The 13,938-nt window shown below is 39.3% G+C and overlaps 1 protein-coding gene across 1 annotated transcript in view; it reads right to left on the bottom strand.

Moving 5' to 3' along the window:
• Ace2 (angiotensin converting enzyme 2) overlaps nt 1-13,938 on the bottom strand; it is a 50,217-nt gene that overhangs the window by 2,789 nt on the left and 33,490 nt on the right. The window contains exons 12-18 of the mRNA XM_051179209.1: nt 12,637-12,735; nt 11,457-11,579; nt 10,854-11,026; nt 9,530-9,588; nt 6,253-6,353; nt 5,041-5,157; nt 1,882-2,076 (exon numbers count right to left, since the gene is read on the bottom strand). Of these exons, the coding sequence (XP_051035166.1) occupies nt 1,882-2,076; nt 5,041-5,157; nt 6,253-6,353; nt 9,530-9,588; nt 10,854-11,026; nt 11,457-11,579; nt 12,637-12,735 (867 nt within the window). The remainder of the gene's footprint in view (nt 1-1,881; nt 2,077-5,040; nt 5,158-6,252; nt 6,354-9,529; nt 9,589-10,853; nt 11,027-11,456; nt 11,580-12,636; nt 12,736-13,938) is intronic.

Below are 13,938 nucleotides of genomic sequence, written 5' to 3'. Positions count from 1 at the left end.
ACAGTTTAAAGTTTCCTGCGTTGCTGAAGAGTCAGCTAGACACACTATGGCCTATGAGCTGATGATGGAAGATTACAAAAGAACTTCGGGTGACCAGGCAGTGAGTTGTTTCTGTCATTTCTAGAGTTTATATACTATCCTTCTGTGGTCTTTGATGGAGTTGAAGACAAATAGTTATGGTTATAGTTTTCCTTAGTTAGGTTTAAAGATAAGTTACATATAGGACTTTAGATTCACAAATATAGGATAGATGATAGAATAGTTTCTTTTAGTCTTGCTAAATGTTAATGGACTAAATATTGTTAGCTGTGATTCTTATTTGATAACTGTTGTGTTATATATTTTGCTATGCTAAGGTTAAAACCCTTCTTTTTATTTAGACAGAAAAGAAGAGATGATGGGAGATGTCATTCTGTATATGTTTCTCATACTGGTTAATAATAAAGCACTGTTGGCCAATAGGAAAGGAAGATAGGAGGGACTAGGAGACAAGGAGGAAATAGGAAGTAGTAAGGAGGAGTCAAGATGGAGAGTCTAGAGAAAGCAGTATGCCGCCGGCTCCCCGGTAAGAGAAATACATAGATCAGCAGAAATGGGTTAATAATTAAGGCAGAGCTAGCCGATAAGAAACAAGTAACAGGGCCAACAAACTATATTATCAGGGAAAAAGAAAGTGCTTTGTACAGCCAATCTGGAAATATCTCTAAAACATACTGGATAGGAAATAAAAATATATAGCACAAATTTCACTAAAAACTGATAACTTTTGTTGAAATGAATCTCAGAAGCAAAGAATGGCAAAGGAACTTTGTGACTCCCTTGTACTTTGGAATTTTTAACCATGTGAATGAGCTACCTAGAAAATGTTTTGTGTGCATGTATGTACATGTGTACATGCATGTGTGCATGTATGTATCTGCGAACATATATGTTTAGTATGTAATTGTGGATTTGTGTATGCTACAGTGAATGTGGAGGACAGACAACCCCAGAAAGTTGACTCTCCACACCCATCATGATAGACATGGGGTCTCTTTGTTGTTTCTACATAGCATACCAGGTTAACTGGCTGTCAAACTTCTAGGGATTCTCCCAGCTCTGCCTTCCCTCCCTGTAAGAGTGCTGGCAATACAGACTACTGCACCTGACTTTCATATGGGCTATGTGGATTCAAAATCAGGTCTCCATACTCATTCAGTAAGTGATTTTCCATTTCCATAACCGCAATTGTTCAAGTGAAGTTATTTGGTGGAACTGAAAAATCTTTTTATTGAAGAAAATTAAATAAAATAGACTCGTCTCTGTAAAGATTCAATTGAGGGTGCTTAAACAACTCAAAACATGCATAGAATTTCATCAGGTGATACAAAATACCATCATATTTAAGAAATCCAACAAAGGTCAACTCTCTCTCAAGGCAGGAGCAAAAAAAAACCTAATTGTAAAACAAAGCTAGCAATCAGGTCTCTGATGATTAAAACTCTCAGTCAGCTTGCAAATCTAGAAATTAGAAGGTGCCTGGCCATGAACTAAAATGGTAAGGCATTTGGTCTACCCAAAGAGGAATGGAAGTAACTAAATAATAGTAGTTTGAAGCATATCTTAGGGCTCTTTCTTAGGTGGCATCACAGTTCAAATCCTGCCTCAGTCCGTCCTCTATGGATAAAGCAGTACTCTATGTCAATCAACCCCAGGCTAGACATCTAATATGTGACCTTACTAGGAAGAGAAAGTGCTCACAACATCTGCCAAGTTTCTAAGGGGCACATCAGAGTAGTTAGGTAGAGAATTGTCCAAATAGTAATTGGCTCATGTATATATTGTGCTATTTGTTGCAAGTTGTTTCCTAAAAGACAGATATGTCTAAGAAAAGACACTTACTTCTTCTGAGCTTTGATCCCCGTGACGATTAGGATAATGATGCCAACCACTACAATTCCCATCACAACGCCAAAAATAATCAGCCATATGGTGACAGGAGGCTGGTACGGTGGTGCAAGTGTTGGATTAATTCCCAAAAACTCCAGGCTGTTATCATCCAGGCCAAAAACATCATTTATACGGCCCCTAGAAAATCTATTTGCAAAAGCAAAATATAATAAAGGAGATGCTTAGAACAAATAAAATTCGGCCTAGTTATTTCCTCTCTATATCATGGTTCCCAATAGGATTAAATAAGGCTTATCATGAGAATGTACAACTAGAATGTGTGTAGTGGTACATGCATGTAAAGCCAGTACTCTAGAGGCAAATGTAGGAAGCATGCACAAATAGCTCCACATAGCAAGATCCAGGATAGCCAGGGGAACATGTTTTAAAGAAAAAAAGCACACAAAATATACACCCAAAATAACAATAAAATCTAAGTCGATAGAGCCAATGGAAAAATATGAACTTTTGACTTATCTTTCATATCTGGTAACCTGAATTAGGCCTGTCAATAACCTCATTTGAAATTTGAGTTGGTAATTTAGAACTGACAAGGCTGGATAGCTTGTATACATGCTTGCATTGCTCTTCCAGAAGACTGGAGTTTGGTTCTTAGCATCTACAATGGGGAGCTTACAAGTGCATGTAACTCCAATCCCAAGAACTCTGATGCCTTCTTGCCTTCAAGGGCACTGCAAACATGTGGTACACATACAAACATGCAGGCACACCCACTAAAATGTTAAAAGAATAAAGTTGTCATACAAACTAAGAATAAAGTTGTCATACAAACTAATAGTTTTGCCAGGTGGTAGTGACACATGCCTTTAATCCCAACACTCAAGAAACAGGAACAGGCAGATCTCTACTGGTTTAAGGCCAGCCTGGTAAACAGAGTGAGTTCCAGGGCAGCCAAGGATACACAGAGAAAATCCTGTGTTGAAAATCCAATAATAATAATAATAATAATAAGTTTCATTATACAAAAGAATTTTAGAAATGAACAAATGGCTAGTATTTGTTCATATGTAAGTACTGATTTTTAAAGGCTAAGTTAGCATATTTAGCAAGAATGTCTAAGCTTTCAGAATACTTCAAAAATGATTTTACAGCAAAAAACAGAAACATATAAGTGAATTTCCCTCTTTTATAAATGAATCATGTCCTATACCCAAATCTCTGTAGAAGTTTTCCAAACAAAAGGTACTGATATTTAGATGCAGCATCAAGGAGTACCACGGGAAAGAGACCTCTGCATCTCTTCAGCACTGGGATAAGTGGCTGAAGTTTATGGAGTCAGAAAGATGAAGGATATTTAATGCAAAAACAGTGTAATGGGGGAATATTCTAGTAGACTAAAACATCTGGCGTCACAGCCTTCTATCTATGGGTGTAGCTCAGATAAGAAGGTCAAATTCCATTAGAGAGGACAAGAACCTAGCATAGAATTAGCCATTACCCATGGTGACCTCAAGATTTTCTTTCAAGACATTCTGGAAGAGTCATTTCTAGAAAAGAAAGTTTGAGGATCCCCGTGGCTCATAGCTGGGAATCCAGGAAAAGCAGTCGCTTTCATAACTATCTTAGCCAGCATTTTGTACTTGCCCTTTTTGGAAGAGGAGAATGAATTCCTAGGCATGATTCATTCACACACAACAACCAGGCCAAATTTTCTAGGCACACCCTATCCCTCAGGTCTGAGACCTGTTCTCAAAAAAAAAAAAAAAAAATTATACGGGATTTCTGGTATGGCTCAAGAGCGCCACCTAGTGAGATGTCAAGTAAGGAAGTTTATTAAATCTTGCGGGGCAGGGGTTGGTTTGGTCTTTTTGTAACAGAGCCTTGGCTGTCCTGGAATTAGTTCTGTAGACCAGGCTGGCCTCAAAATCAAAGAGATCTGCCTGTCCCTGCCTCCCTAGTGACTACAATGAAGGTGTAAGCTACCACAGCCACCCAGCATTTTTAATATCATTTTTTAATAACAAAGAAAATCATCCGTCTTCCACTCCTGCTATCTTATTTCAAACAGCTGAGGCAAACTGGACAAGTCATTTCTTATGTATAATCACTGCTCAACAGTAAATTCCTCTCAGTATAGGAGACAATTAATGTGAAAGGAACTTGATGTTTGCCTGCCTTATTTCCTGCTTTGAGCAGTTCAATAAATCTTTCATAACGTCCCTGTAACAAATAGTGGCAGTCTTGGCCCATTTCCTTTCTGCCCTTTCCAAACATGCTAGCCAAGCTTTCTGTAGCCAGAAATGACTTCCCTTGACCATAGTCAAGCTAGAGAGGCTAAGGAATGACTGTCACCCGGAATCAGTTCTTACCCAGTGACTAGAGAGAAGTAAATATCCAGCTCCCTCAGCCTTCTGGGGAGACAATTCCCGTGCATATTCTATCATTTCCCAGAGCTGCCTGGCAGGATTGAGCTCTCCTTTCTGACAACAGGAACTTGTTTGATACCTTGAAATGTCACCTTTCCTCTCTTCTCTGTCTCCTGTCCACAGCTTCCAGAAGTGCTTCTCCCAAATAAATGGCTTATGCCAAAATCTTTGTCTAAGGGCCTGTACCTGGGGCAGTCTCCAATCAAAACAAGTCTCTTGCTAATGGATTATAATAGAACTAAGATCTCAGGTTTGTGCAGCTAAAGAGTTGGTTTGGCCAGCGCGAGCATGAAGACCTAAGTTTTGATCCCTAGCACCCACATAAAAGATGGTAGTACTCACTACCTGTCCACTCCACTGCTGGGGGTGGGAAACAGGCAGATCCCTGAAGCTTACTTGCCAGCCTAGCTGAGTTGATTAACATCAGATTTAGTGAGACAACCTGTCTCAAAACACAAAGTGGTACCAGGTCAGAAAAGATGCCTAATGTTAACCTCTGGCTTCTACATGTAGTCTCATATCATGTATACACACCCATACACAAACCTATACATACGCCACACACATGAACAGAACAACCACCACCCAAGTTTTGGGGCGAGGCAAAACATGTCAAAATGGCTTATAATAATGTCCAGCATGCAAAGAGTACACTAAATGTAAACTATTGTTGCGTTAGCAAACCCCTTAACCCTTATATAGTTTGTTTGAAATTAAGCATCACCTGACAGCCTCTTCAACTTCATTTCTAGGAATGATGTCAGACATATTTTGGGGTGAAGTGACAAAGAAGTTGAAGGAGACTCTTGGTGTCAAATCACTCACCCGTATATCTTCCACTCTGTGACAAAAAAGAAAAAAGAAACATTTTTTCTTCTTTCCTAAAGAAAACGCACAGTAAAGAAAGGAAGTCCTCCCCCTACTGGTGCAAAGGGAGATGAGAACAGGGCTCCTGGATGAGGAGATGCAGGGCAGGGCAAACAGTGGGACGATATAGCCAAAAAAAAACTTTACACTTCCCAAAGCACATGAAATCAACTGTATAAAAACTGCAAAACACTGCCCTGTCCTGGGCAGAGGCAATCAGATCTTTGTGAGCTCAAGGCCAACTGGTCTACATAGCGAGTTCCAAGATAGCCAGAGCTAACAGAGAAACCCTGTCTCAAAAAACAAATAAACAAAAAGTTAAGAGCAACTTTTGATGCTGTTTCTTTTTTCCTACAAGCACACAAAACCCACATCTGCTCAATTCCTTTTAATGTCAACTGAAAGCATCAAGGGAATCGAGGATGAATCCTTGGGGTCCTAAGAGTGTGAAAAGCTACATGGAAGACAGTGATATCTCAGTGTCAAGGAAGGCAGAAATTTCCTCTTCTTTTTACTTCTAAGGGAGGGATGAGAGTGTATGGAGCAAGAAGGGGGGGTGGTTAATAACAACAAATGTTCATGCCATCTACAAGTTAAACCACAAGCATCCTAAAAGGAAGTGGCCCAAATACCAGATGCCAAATAAATTTTTGGACTATGCTTATGCAAGCAACTCTAGTTAAGATCGCTGAGCCCCTAGTAAACAGAACAACAATTTTTTTTTTAAAAAAAAAAAATAGAGGTACAAGAGTAGGAGGAGGAAGAAGAATTCCATGGGAGTCAGATGAAAGAACTACAAAACAGAGTATATAAATATATAAAATTGTCAAAGAATTTAACAAATATAGGTGCTTGGCAGTGTTAATGCATGCCTTTAATCCCAGCACCCAGGAGGCAGGGGCAGGAAGTGAGTTCAAGGCCAGCCCGGTATACAGAGTGAGTTCCAGAATAGCCAGGACTGTTACACAGAGAAACCCTGTCTTGAAAAACCACACAAAAAGTTAAGCATCTCTCCTTAGACTCTAGAATAGGGGGATTTTTGTTCATAGACCTTTGCAGATCAACTCACCCAAAAGGGACTGTCTGGGTTTTGTTCTTTGCAAAATATACTCTCATGGCATATGCAACAGATGCTCGGAACAGGTACATTTCGTTGTCATTCCATTCATACTGCAAATTAAGAAGAAAGATACCACTCAGTTGGGGGGGGGTGGTAGAGGAGAGGGGAAACTGGAGAGTCCTCATCACTATTCCAAGGACTCTGGCTATCAAGTCTGTGCCTTCCAATGTGAGCACACATCAGCATTTGGCGGTGGGATGCTTAAAACTGACTACTGACTGTACTTGAAGAATTTCTGATCAGACCATCAAGGATGAGACTCATGAATTTGGATATCTACTTACCCCACCCCCAACTCCCATCCCCACCCCTGGTGCTAATGCTGCTGGTCAGGAAACCATCTCTGCTTCAGGAACCATGATGACCACCGCTCCTCTCAATTTGGCTTAATATGAATTGAAATAAGAACCCCAAGTGTAAGTCTATATATGGGAGGCAACCCAAACCTGTGGGGGGTTTGTGGACTATCTGTAAGATGCAAAATCTAACTTTTACTATTTTGATTGTAAGTTCTTAGCTATTTGAACCATGCATGGTAGTTCTCATTGTTATCCCAGCATTAGAGCATTAGAGACAAGATAAGCAGGTCGTCAAGGCAAACTTTAGCTACATATCAACTTCAAGGCCAGCCTGGGCTACCTGGGATCTCAAAAATAAAAAAAGTAATTTGTGTCCTTTGCAAAGCCTAGTAGAGGTGTTTGCATTCACTATTTTCTCCAGTAGCTGGCAGTAGAGATCAATACATAACATGGGAATTTAATTTCTCCTCTTCCTTTTAGAGAAAGGCAACACAGAAGCTCACCAAAGAATTGTTTTCACTTGAGCTTAGTTTTGCCCAGATATGTGAAGGATGGGGTTTAATCTTAATAGTAATAATGGTATATTAATGTTGTTCCTAGTAATTGTCTGTTCAGTACTTCCATAGTATTTACATTTAAAAGGTAAATTTTTAAGATGATGCCTTAGCTCCAGTGGATGTCCACCATGAAATGACTTGAACTGGGCAGATATTCTAGCCCTACTGCACATGGATACTGAAAGGACATCTCACTCAGTGATGGCTTCAAAATGCCACACCATCAGCTTTGCATGGAAAGGAACATGAACTCAAATGCCTAGACAAGAGAACTGAGAAGCTCCCTGACCTGCCAGGAATAATTTCAGTTTATTAGGTGAATGGAGAGCTAATAAAAGTATGGTGAAGATAAATACTCTCTTGGACCCACGATGCACATTCAAAAATAGAAATGGGAACTCAGAGTTGAGAAGCAATGGATTTGTGCTTCTGTATTTGCTTTCTCATAGCCTGTTCTTTTCTAATGAAAGACAGAAAAGGGCGGAGGAAGCAAAAGGAAACTGGGAGGAGGAGAGGGAGGGGAAACTGTAATCAGAATATATTGTGTGAGAAAAGAATCTATTTTCAATAAAAGAGAAAAATGAGTGTTTTCTTATGGTTTCATTATTTAATGATTGTATTATTTATATTTTGGTGTCTTATTCATCTATAAAATTTTATCTAAGTTGTTTTTCAAGTCTTAGGAAATATTTAACTTCTCAGGAAATGGGAAGGTAGAAACTGAGTCTTTGGTTCTACATAATGACACAACAATTTTCTGTAGCACCTTGGACTGTTTTATCTGATTGTCCCAGGATGACTTCTAAACCTGCAAGGCTTTCAGGTTTCCAGGACACACCCAGGCTTTTGATCCCATCTACCTGAAACAACACGTCCTCTCCTCTTTCCTAATCAAAGCTATTACTAAAAAGGAGACTATTTGGAAAGAGTAGGGGAACAGTAGAGGAAGGGTAGGGAAGATAGTAAATGAAGGGGCGATTCACCATCAAAGTAAATTATGTAAATGTGTGAAAATCTCACAATGAAACTCATTTTGTACAATAACTATATATTAATAAAATTATAATTTTGAAGCTTATATGTTCCAGGGCTGGATCAAAGGTGATGGTTGTTCAGAGGAGAACTATAACTATAACAAACTGCATAAATAAAAGTTTCTATAAAAAATTTTGTTACCCTAAAGTTCATCTCTAAGTCAATGTCTCTCAACATGGCTATACTTAGAACTGACAGGAGATGTAAAAATTCTTTACATTATAAAAATGTATTTATTTCATGTGTACGAGTGTTTTGCCCATACAATGTTTGTGCCTGGTGCCTGCAGAGATCAGAGTAGAACCTGTAGGACTGGGGTTACAAATGGTTGTGAACCACCATGTGGGAGCAAGGAACAAAATCTGGGTCTTCTGCAAAAGTCTTAAGTGCTATTAACTGCCAAGCCATCACTCCCACTCCACATTTAAAACTCTTAATGAGGTTGGGTGTGATGGCGCATGCTTTTAATCTCAGCACTCGGAAGGTTTGTAGGAGTTCAATGCCAGCCTTGTTTACACTGTGAGTTTCAGGCCAGCTGTAACTGCATTGTGAGACCCAGTCTCAAACAAAAGTCCTAATGTCCAAATCTTGGTGTCACTCTCCAGAGCAATTAAACCAGTGTCTCTGGAGGAGATGTGACCCACGTACTCAGAGTTTGAAGACTTCCCACACAGTTCCAATGTTGAGCCAAGTTTGAGAATAGAGTTCCCCAGTTATGACTATGTATATAAACCAAAATTACAAAATTGTGGGTCCTGATTAAACAGGTCCAGGGCTGGGGCCTGAGATGCTACACTTTTTCCAGATTTGAGAATTTTTTTTCTTTCTTTTTTTTTTTTTTGTGTGTTCATGAGCCAACCATAATGTTAAAAAAAAACTAGAAGGTACATGCTTAAGAAAACAAAACCAACCAAAAACCTAAGAAAAGAAATAAGCCTTCACTATATACTCAGGAATGACCTCGTCCTTCAATACAAGTCACAGTGGGAAGAGTCAGTTGGGAAGGCGAGTGCTTATAATTAAGGATCAGAGCAGATGCTTCTGCTCAGATTTTCCTAACATATTCAAGGTAACAAGTGAACAGCAGACACCGTCTATCCAATAAGGGTTGGATTACAAAGGAAAAGAAGGGAGGAAGGGAGGAAGGAAGGGAGAAAGGGAAGGAGGGAGGGAGGAAGAGAAGGAGGGAGGGAGGGAGTCAGCTGAAGGCCAGACCTGCAGCTTATAGTTTTAAGAGAACCTTGTGGCCTCTCTTCATTTATACCACCCTGGAATAGGATTTCAAAGGAAGAGAATGTTCTAAAGAAAAATGGAATCATCATTCAGAATACTCACTGCATTTTCCCCAAGAGCTGATTTCAGGCTTATCCTCACTTTAATGCTTTGGTCGGCATCTGAGTAAAGAGAAATTTCAGACCGCTGATTTAGATGACAGACTAACCACACATTTATTTTTTCCCTTCCCAAGATTGCACTAAGGTGAAAGCAATAGAATTTTTTTAAGGCACAGACACAGCTTTTACGGAATGAGAAATGATGAGGCAGGAAGAGAATGGGAAATGGCATTGAGGTTGTGGTTAAAGGCACTTTGGAGATGGCATGGTTCTGCACACCATTAGCACTTTCTCAGCCAATCGGAAGTTGTTCAACACAACAAGATATAAACCTGGAAAGATGTGGAATCTAGGAAACAGGATTCAACACAGAGAAGCCAGGAGATGATTTGAAGGACAATTATGGGCCATGTTAAGATAGGACTATGTAAGACTCCAAGGGGAAGTTTCTAGGAAGAAAAATGGAGGCTGAAAAGAGTAGATAAATCATACTAGTTGGTACTAAATAAATATTTGGTTGTATAGGTGGTCAAATATTGATAACTGCTTCACTAAAACCCACATCAAATCTTTCCTGAGACAATAAAAAATGCCAGTGGGAGAGGAGGATGAGAGGGGTTCTATGACTGTCTGGTAGTCAGACACCTGTATAAACAAAGTTTTAGAAATAGGAAAGTGACTGTCAGAAACACAAGGTCTAACCGTGATGCAGATGACAGTGTCTTAGGAGAGTGTCCTGGTTAGCTTTGTTTGCTCATTTGTTTGTTTGTTTGTTTGTTTGTTTTGTCAACTTGACATAGCTATAGTTATCTGGGAAGATGAACCTTAATAGAAAAAGGTGTCTTCATCTTATTGGCCTAATGGAGCATTTTTGTGACTAATAATTGATGTGTGAAGTCCCAGCACTGTAGGCAATGCCACTTCTGGGCAGGTGGTCCTGGAAAAATCAAGGTGAGCAAGCCATGGAGAGCACACTATGGTCCGTCTTCAGTTCTAGCCTACAGACTATCGTGAGTTTCTATTAACTATAGACTGTAAGGTGAAATGAACCCTTTCCTCTCCGAATTGCTTTTGGTCACTGTCCTTATCCCAGCAACAGAAAGCAAACTGGGACAAAGAGCAACATTCAAGGGCAGTAGGAGAGTGTCATAACATTTACTGTGAACATGAGACTATTAAGAAACTTGACAGAGTTTGTGACATGGTCTAAAGAAGAGGGAATACATATTCAGCTGTGTCACAGCCCCCACACAGCGATAGCTAAAAGACACTAAGAGAAGCAAACAAGAAACAATGGACAATGCATGCATAGCCAGTGAACTCACATGGACTCCAGTCAGTGTTCCACCCCACAAAGGAATTCTTGTTCTGCTCTTTCAGCCAGACAGATAATGGCTCAAAGTAATTGAGCAGTGGTCTTACATCCATATTCCTTGCTCCTACCACATTTTCCAATGCTAAGGTCCAGGGTTCAGATTTTCCAAGACGCAGCATGTTGCTACATGAAAAAAGAGAGAGTGAGCATCATTTTGAAGGGGTTCTAGGTGAGGGATACCTTTGCATCTACACTCTATACTTATTTTCTTGGAATTGGCTAAATTTTATTTTGGTGGATTAGAAAAAGAAGGCATATTATCGGATGTTTCAAGGTTCAGTCTCTCCTTCCAATTGCTCAAAAGAGAGCCCTGTGGTTATCACATAGACACAAAGAGGTGGCCTATCCTGGCATCTCACATTCTAGGTTCCTGTCTCATTCCAAAGTAAAAATTTATTTCATGGTTGGTTGGTTGAAGAAATTCTGAATTCCAAATTTTTCTTTTTTAGGGAAGAGAGGTTTGAGGAGGCAAATAATTTAAATTAAATCATGGGCATGGAAATTAATAATATGGGGTGCTATGAGATATTCAACATTTTGAGGTATTTCTTACAGCAACTTCTGGCCGGCTTCAGTAGAATTTGAGATGTCACATTTGTGCAGTGGGCCATCATGTTTAGCTGCTTGACAAAGGGCTTCTTGAAACTGGAATTGATAAATGGTCCTTGTGTAATATCTGTACAAGTGACAAAGAACGAAACAAAAGGCTCGTGTTTTATTGTTGCAGTGTGGAGTCACAGATCTGGGTGAATATTTAAATTCCTGGCCCAAGTAATCCCAGAGGTACTTCCTAAAAGACTTTCTGTAGCAGGAGTCCAACATGAACTCTTCAGATGCACCACATGCTATTTGAATTGCATATATTTGGTAATAAAGCAGCACTTCTACATTATCATGGATTAGTCACATTTGAATTGTTGTCACTGACTTATAACCCTTTCCTATAAAATGGTGTCAAGCTAGTCCTTATGCCAGAAAAGTAAAATTCTCATTTTTACAAATACAGAAGGTGAGACCCACACATGGCTGCATCCCAGCATTCAGAAAGGATCATAAGTTCAAGCCAGCCTAGGATATGTAGTTAAGTGTCTGTCTCAAATGAAAAACAAAACAAGCAACAGCAATAATAAAATACTTTTTCGATGCATAGTAAACTCTATTAGTGATAAGATGAACTAAAAGTATTTTTTTTCTGATTCTGATTCTAAAACGAAGGAACCTGAATTGAGAAAATGTTTCCATCAGACTGGTCTTGAAGCCAGTCTGTGGAGTATTTTTTGGATTAACAGTTGGTGTGGGAGGGCCCAGCCCACTGGAGGTGGTATTTCCCCCCCTCAAAGGCAGGTGGTCCAGAAAGGAGTGTCCTCCACAGCCTCTGCTTCAGTTTCTGCCTCCAGGTTCCTACCCTGCTTCAGTTCCTGATTTGGCTTCCCTTAATGATGGATTTGTGATTGGAACAAAGCCAAATCAACCCTTTCCTCTCCGAGTTGATTTTGGTCCCAATGTTTATCCCAGCAATACAATGCAAATAGTACAGTCCTTAGCAATGGGGACAAGGTCTCAATAACACATGTTGCATTAAATTGAATCGAAACTAATCATCTACATCAAGTTTGCAATAGGTGGTAGACAGAAAAGGCTTGTAATTATCCCTTCATTTGTGGTTTTGTTATTAGCCACAGCTATCCTATAAACCCTAGATGATAAACTGAGAGAAGAAAACTGCCATGTACCGGATGAATGAGAAATCATTAGAAACATGGAACAGAGCTGCAGGGTCACAGTATGTTTCATCATGAGGCAGGGGCTCCACCACACCAACGATCTCTCTCCTTAGGAAGAAAAGGGAAGAATATGTTAGTTGTGGGCAAACTATCATGAGAAGGGAGCTGCAAGCACAACTATAGCAGTTTCACCTGGCAATCGTATTTATATTGGAACTGGTTGTCAGTTGAAAACAAACAAACAAACAAACATTGTAAAAACCAGAAAGGAAAGCCTCTTGTGTGTTTATGTCAGTTGCCTTAATTCAACCAAAACACACCACTAAGTTTTAAAAGTCCAAAAAGTACATTGTATGGCCATAAATATGCAGTGAAAACACTACCAATTCTTCTCAGCCAATCACACTTTCTGTGCTCCTGTCAGAACTGTGTAAAATTGAAATCTTTTTCTTCAACGTTAATTCAAATGCATCCTCTTCTATGAAGCTTGCCACCCAGTGTGCAATATTGTTAACCCCTTAAGCTCCCTTAGCTTCTGTGTCTTCTTTTAGTACTGCTTTATTCTCTTGCTTTTTACTAGTATTTATTAATTATATAAAATAATGGTTCTCATGAAATCTCATACATGTATGCAATATACTTTGAGCATCTTCTATCCCCTATGCCATACCCTCCTTTTCTCACTGTTCTCCTTTCATTACCCCTGGACCCTCCTTCTGCTTTCATGCATTATCTGTATTGTTTCCTTTAATTCCTTGCCATTTCTCTCTCTGCATTGTGTTTTTTGTTTTGTTTTGTTTTTTTTTTTACATGCAAACTCCTTACCACTGAGACATGAGCTCTGAGAGGATGGGGCTGTATCTTAGTTTCTGTACAGCTCTCATGCTAAATACTACCCCCAGAGCGCTACAGAGAAACTTCATTTCTGATTGGCAAATGACAAAATGAGCAATCAATACATTGCTGGATTACTTTGAAGGTCTGATTCCATGTTGGTTTAAAAGAAATTAACAGAGACCCAAAAGTTAGACCAGTTAGAAAAAAAGGTAGAGAAGCCATATAGGCATTATTTTTTTAGAAATTGTTTAGAAGGAATATAGTTTTGTCCTTTATTATTGCAACTTTTGTTCTTTATGGACAGCTTTGCTTATACATAAGCAAAACTTTATATATAAGCACAAGCTTATACATAACTTTAGAGACTCCCCCTCATTAATTACATCTTTCTTTTTTTCCTTTTTTTTTTTCTTTCTTTTTCAAGACAGAGTGATGGCCTTTTTTTCTTTCTTTTTCAAGACAGAGTGATGGGAG

The sequence above is a fragment of the Phodopus roborovskii genome, unplaced genomic scaffold (genome assembly GCF_943737965.1).
Source record: "Phodopus roborovskii unplaced genomic scaffold, PHOROB, whole genome shotgun sequence".
Taxonomy (NCBI): domain Eukaryota; kingdom Metazoa; phylum Chordata; class Mammalia; order Rodentia; family Cricetidae; genus Phodopus; species Phodopus roborovskii.
The sequence above is the reverse complement of the archived record's forward strand: the minus strand, read 5'-3'. Positions and strand labels throughout refer to the sequence as shown.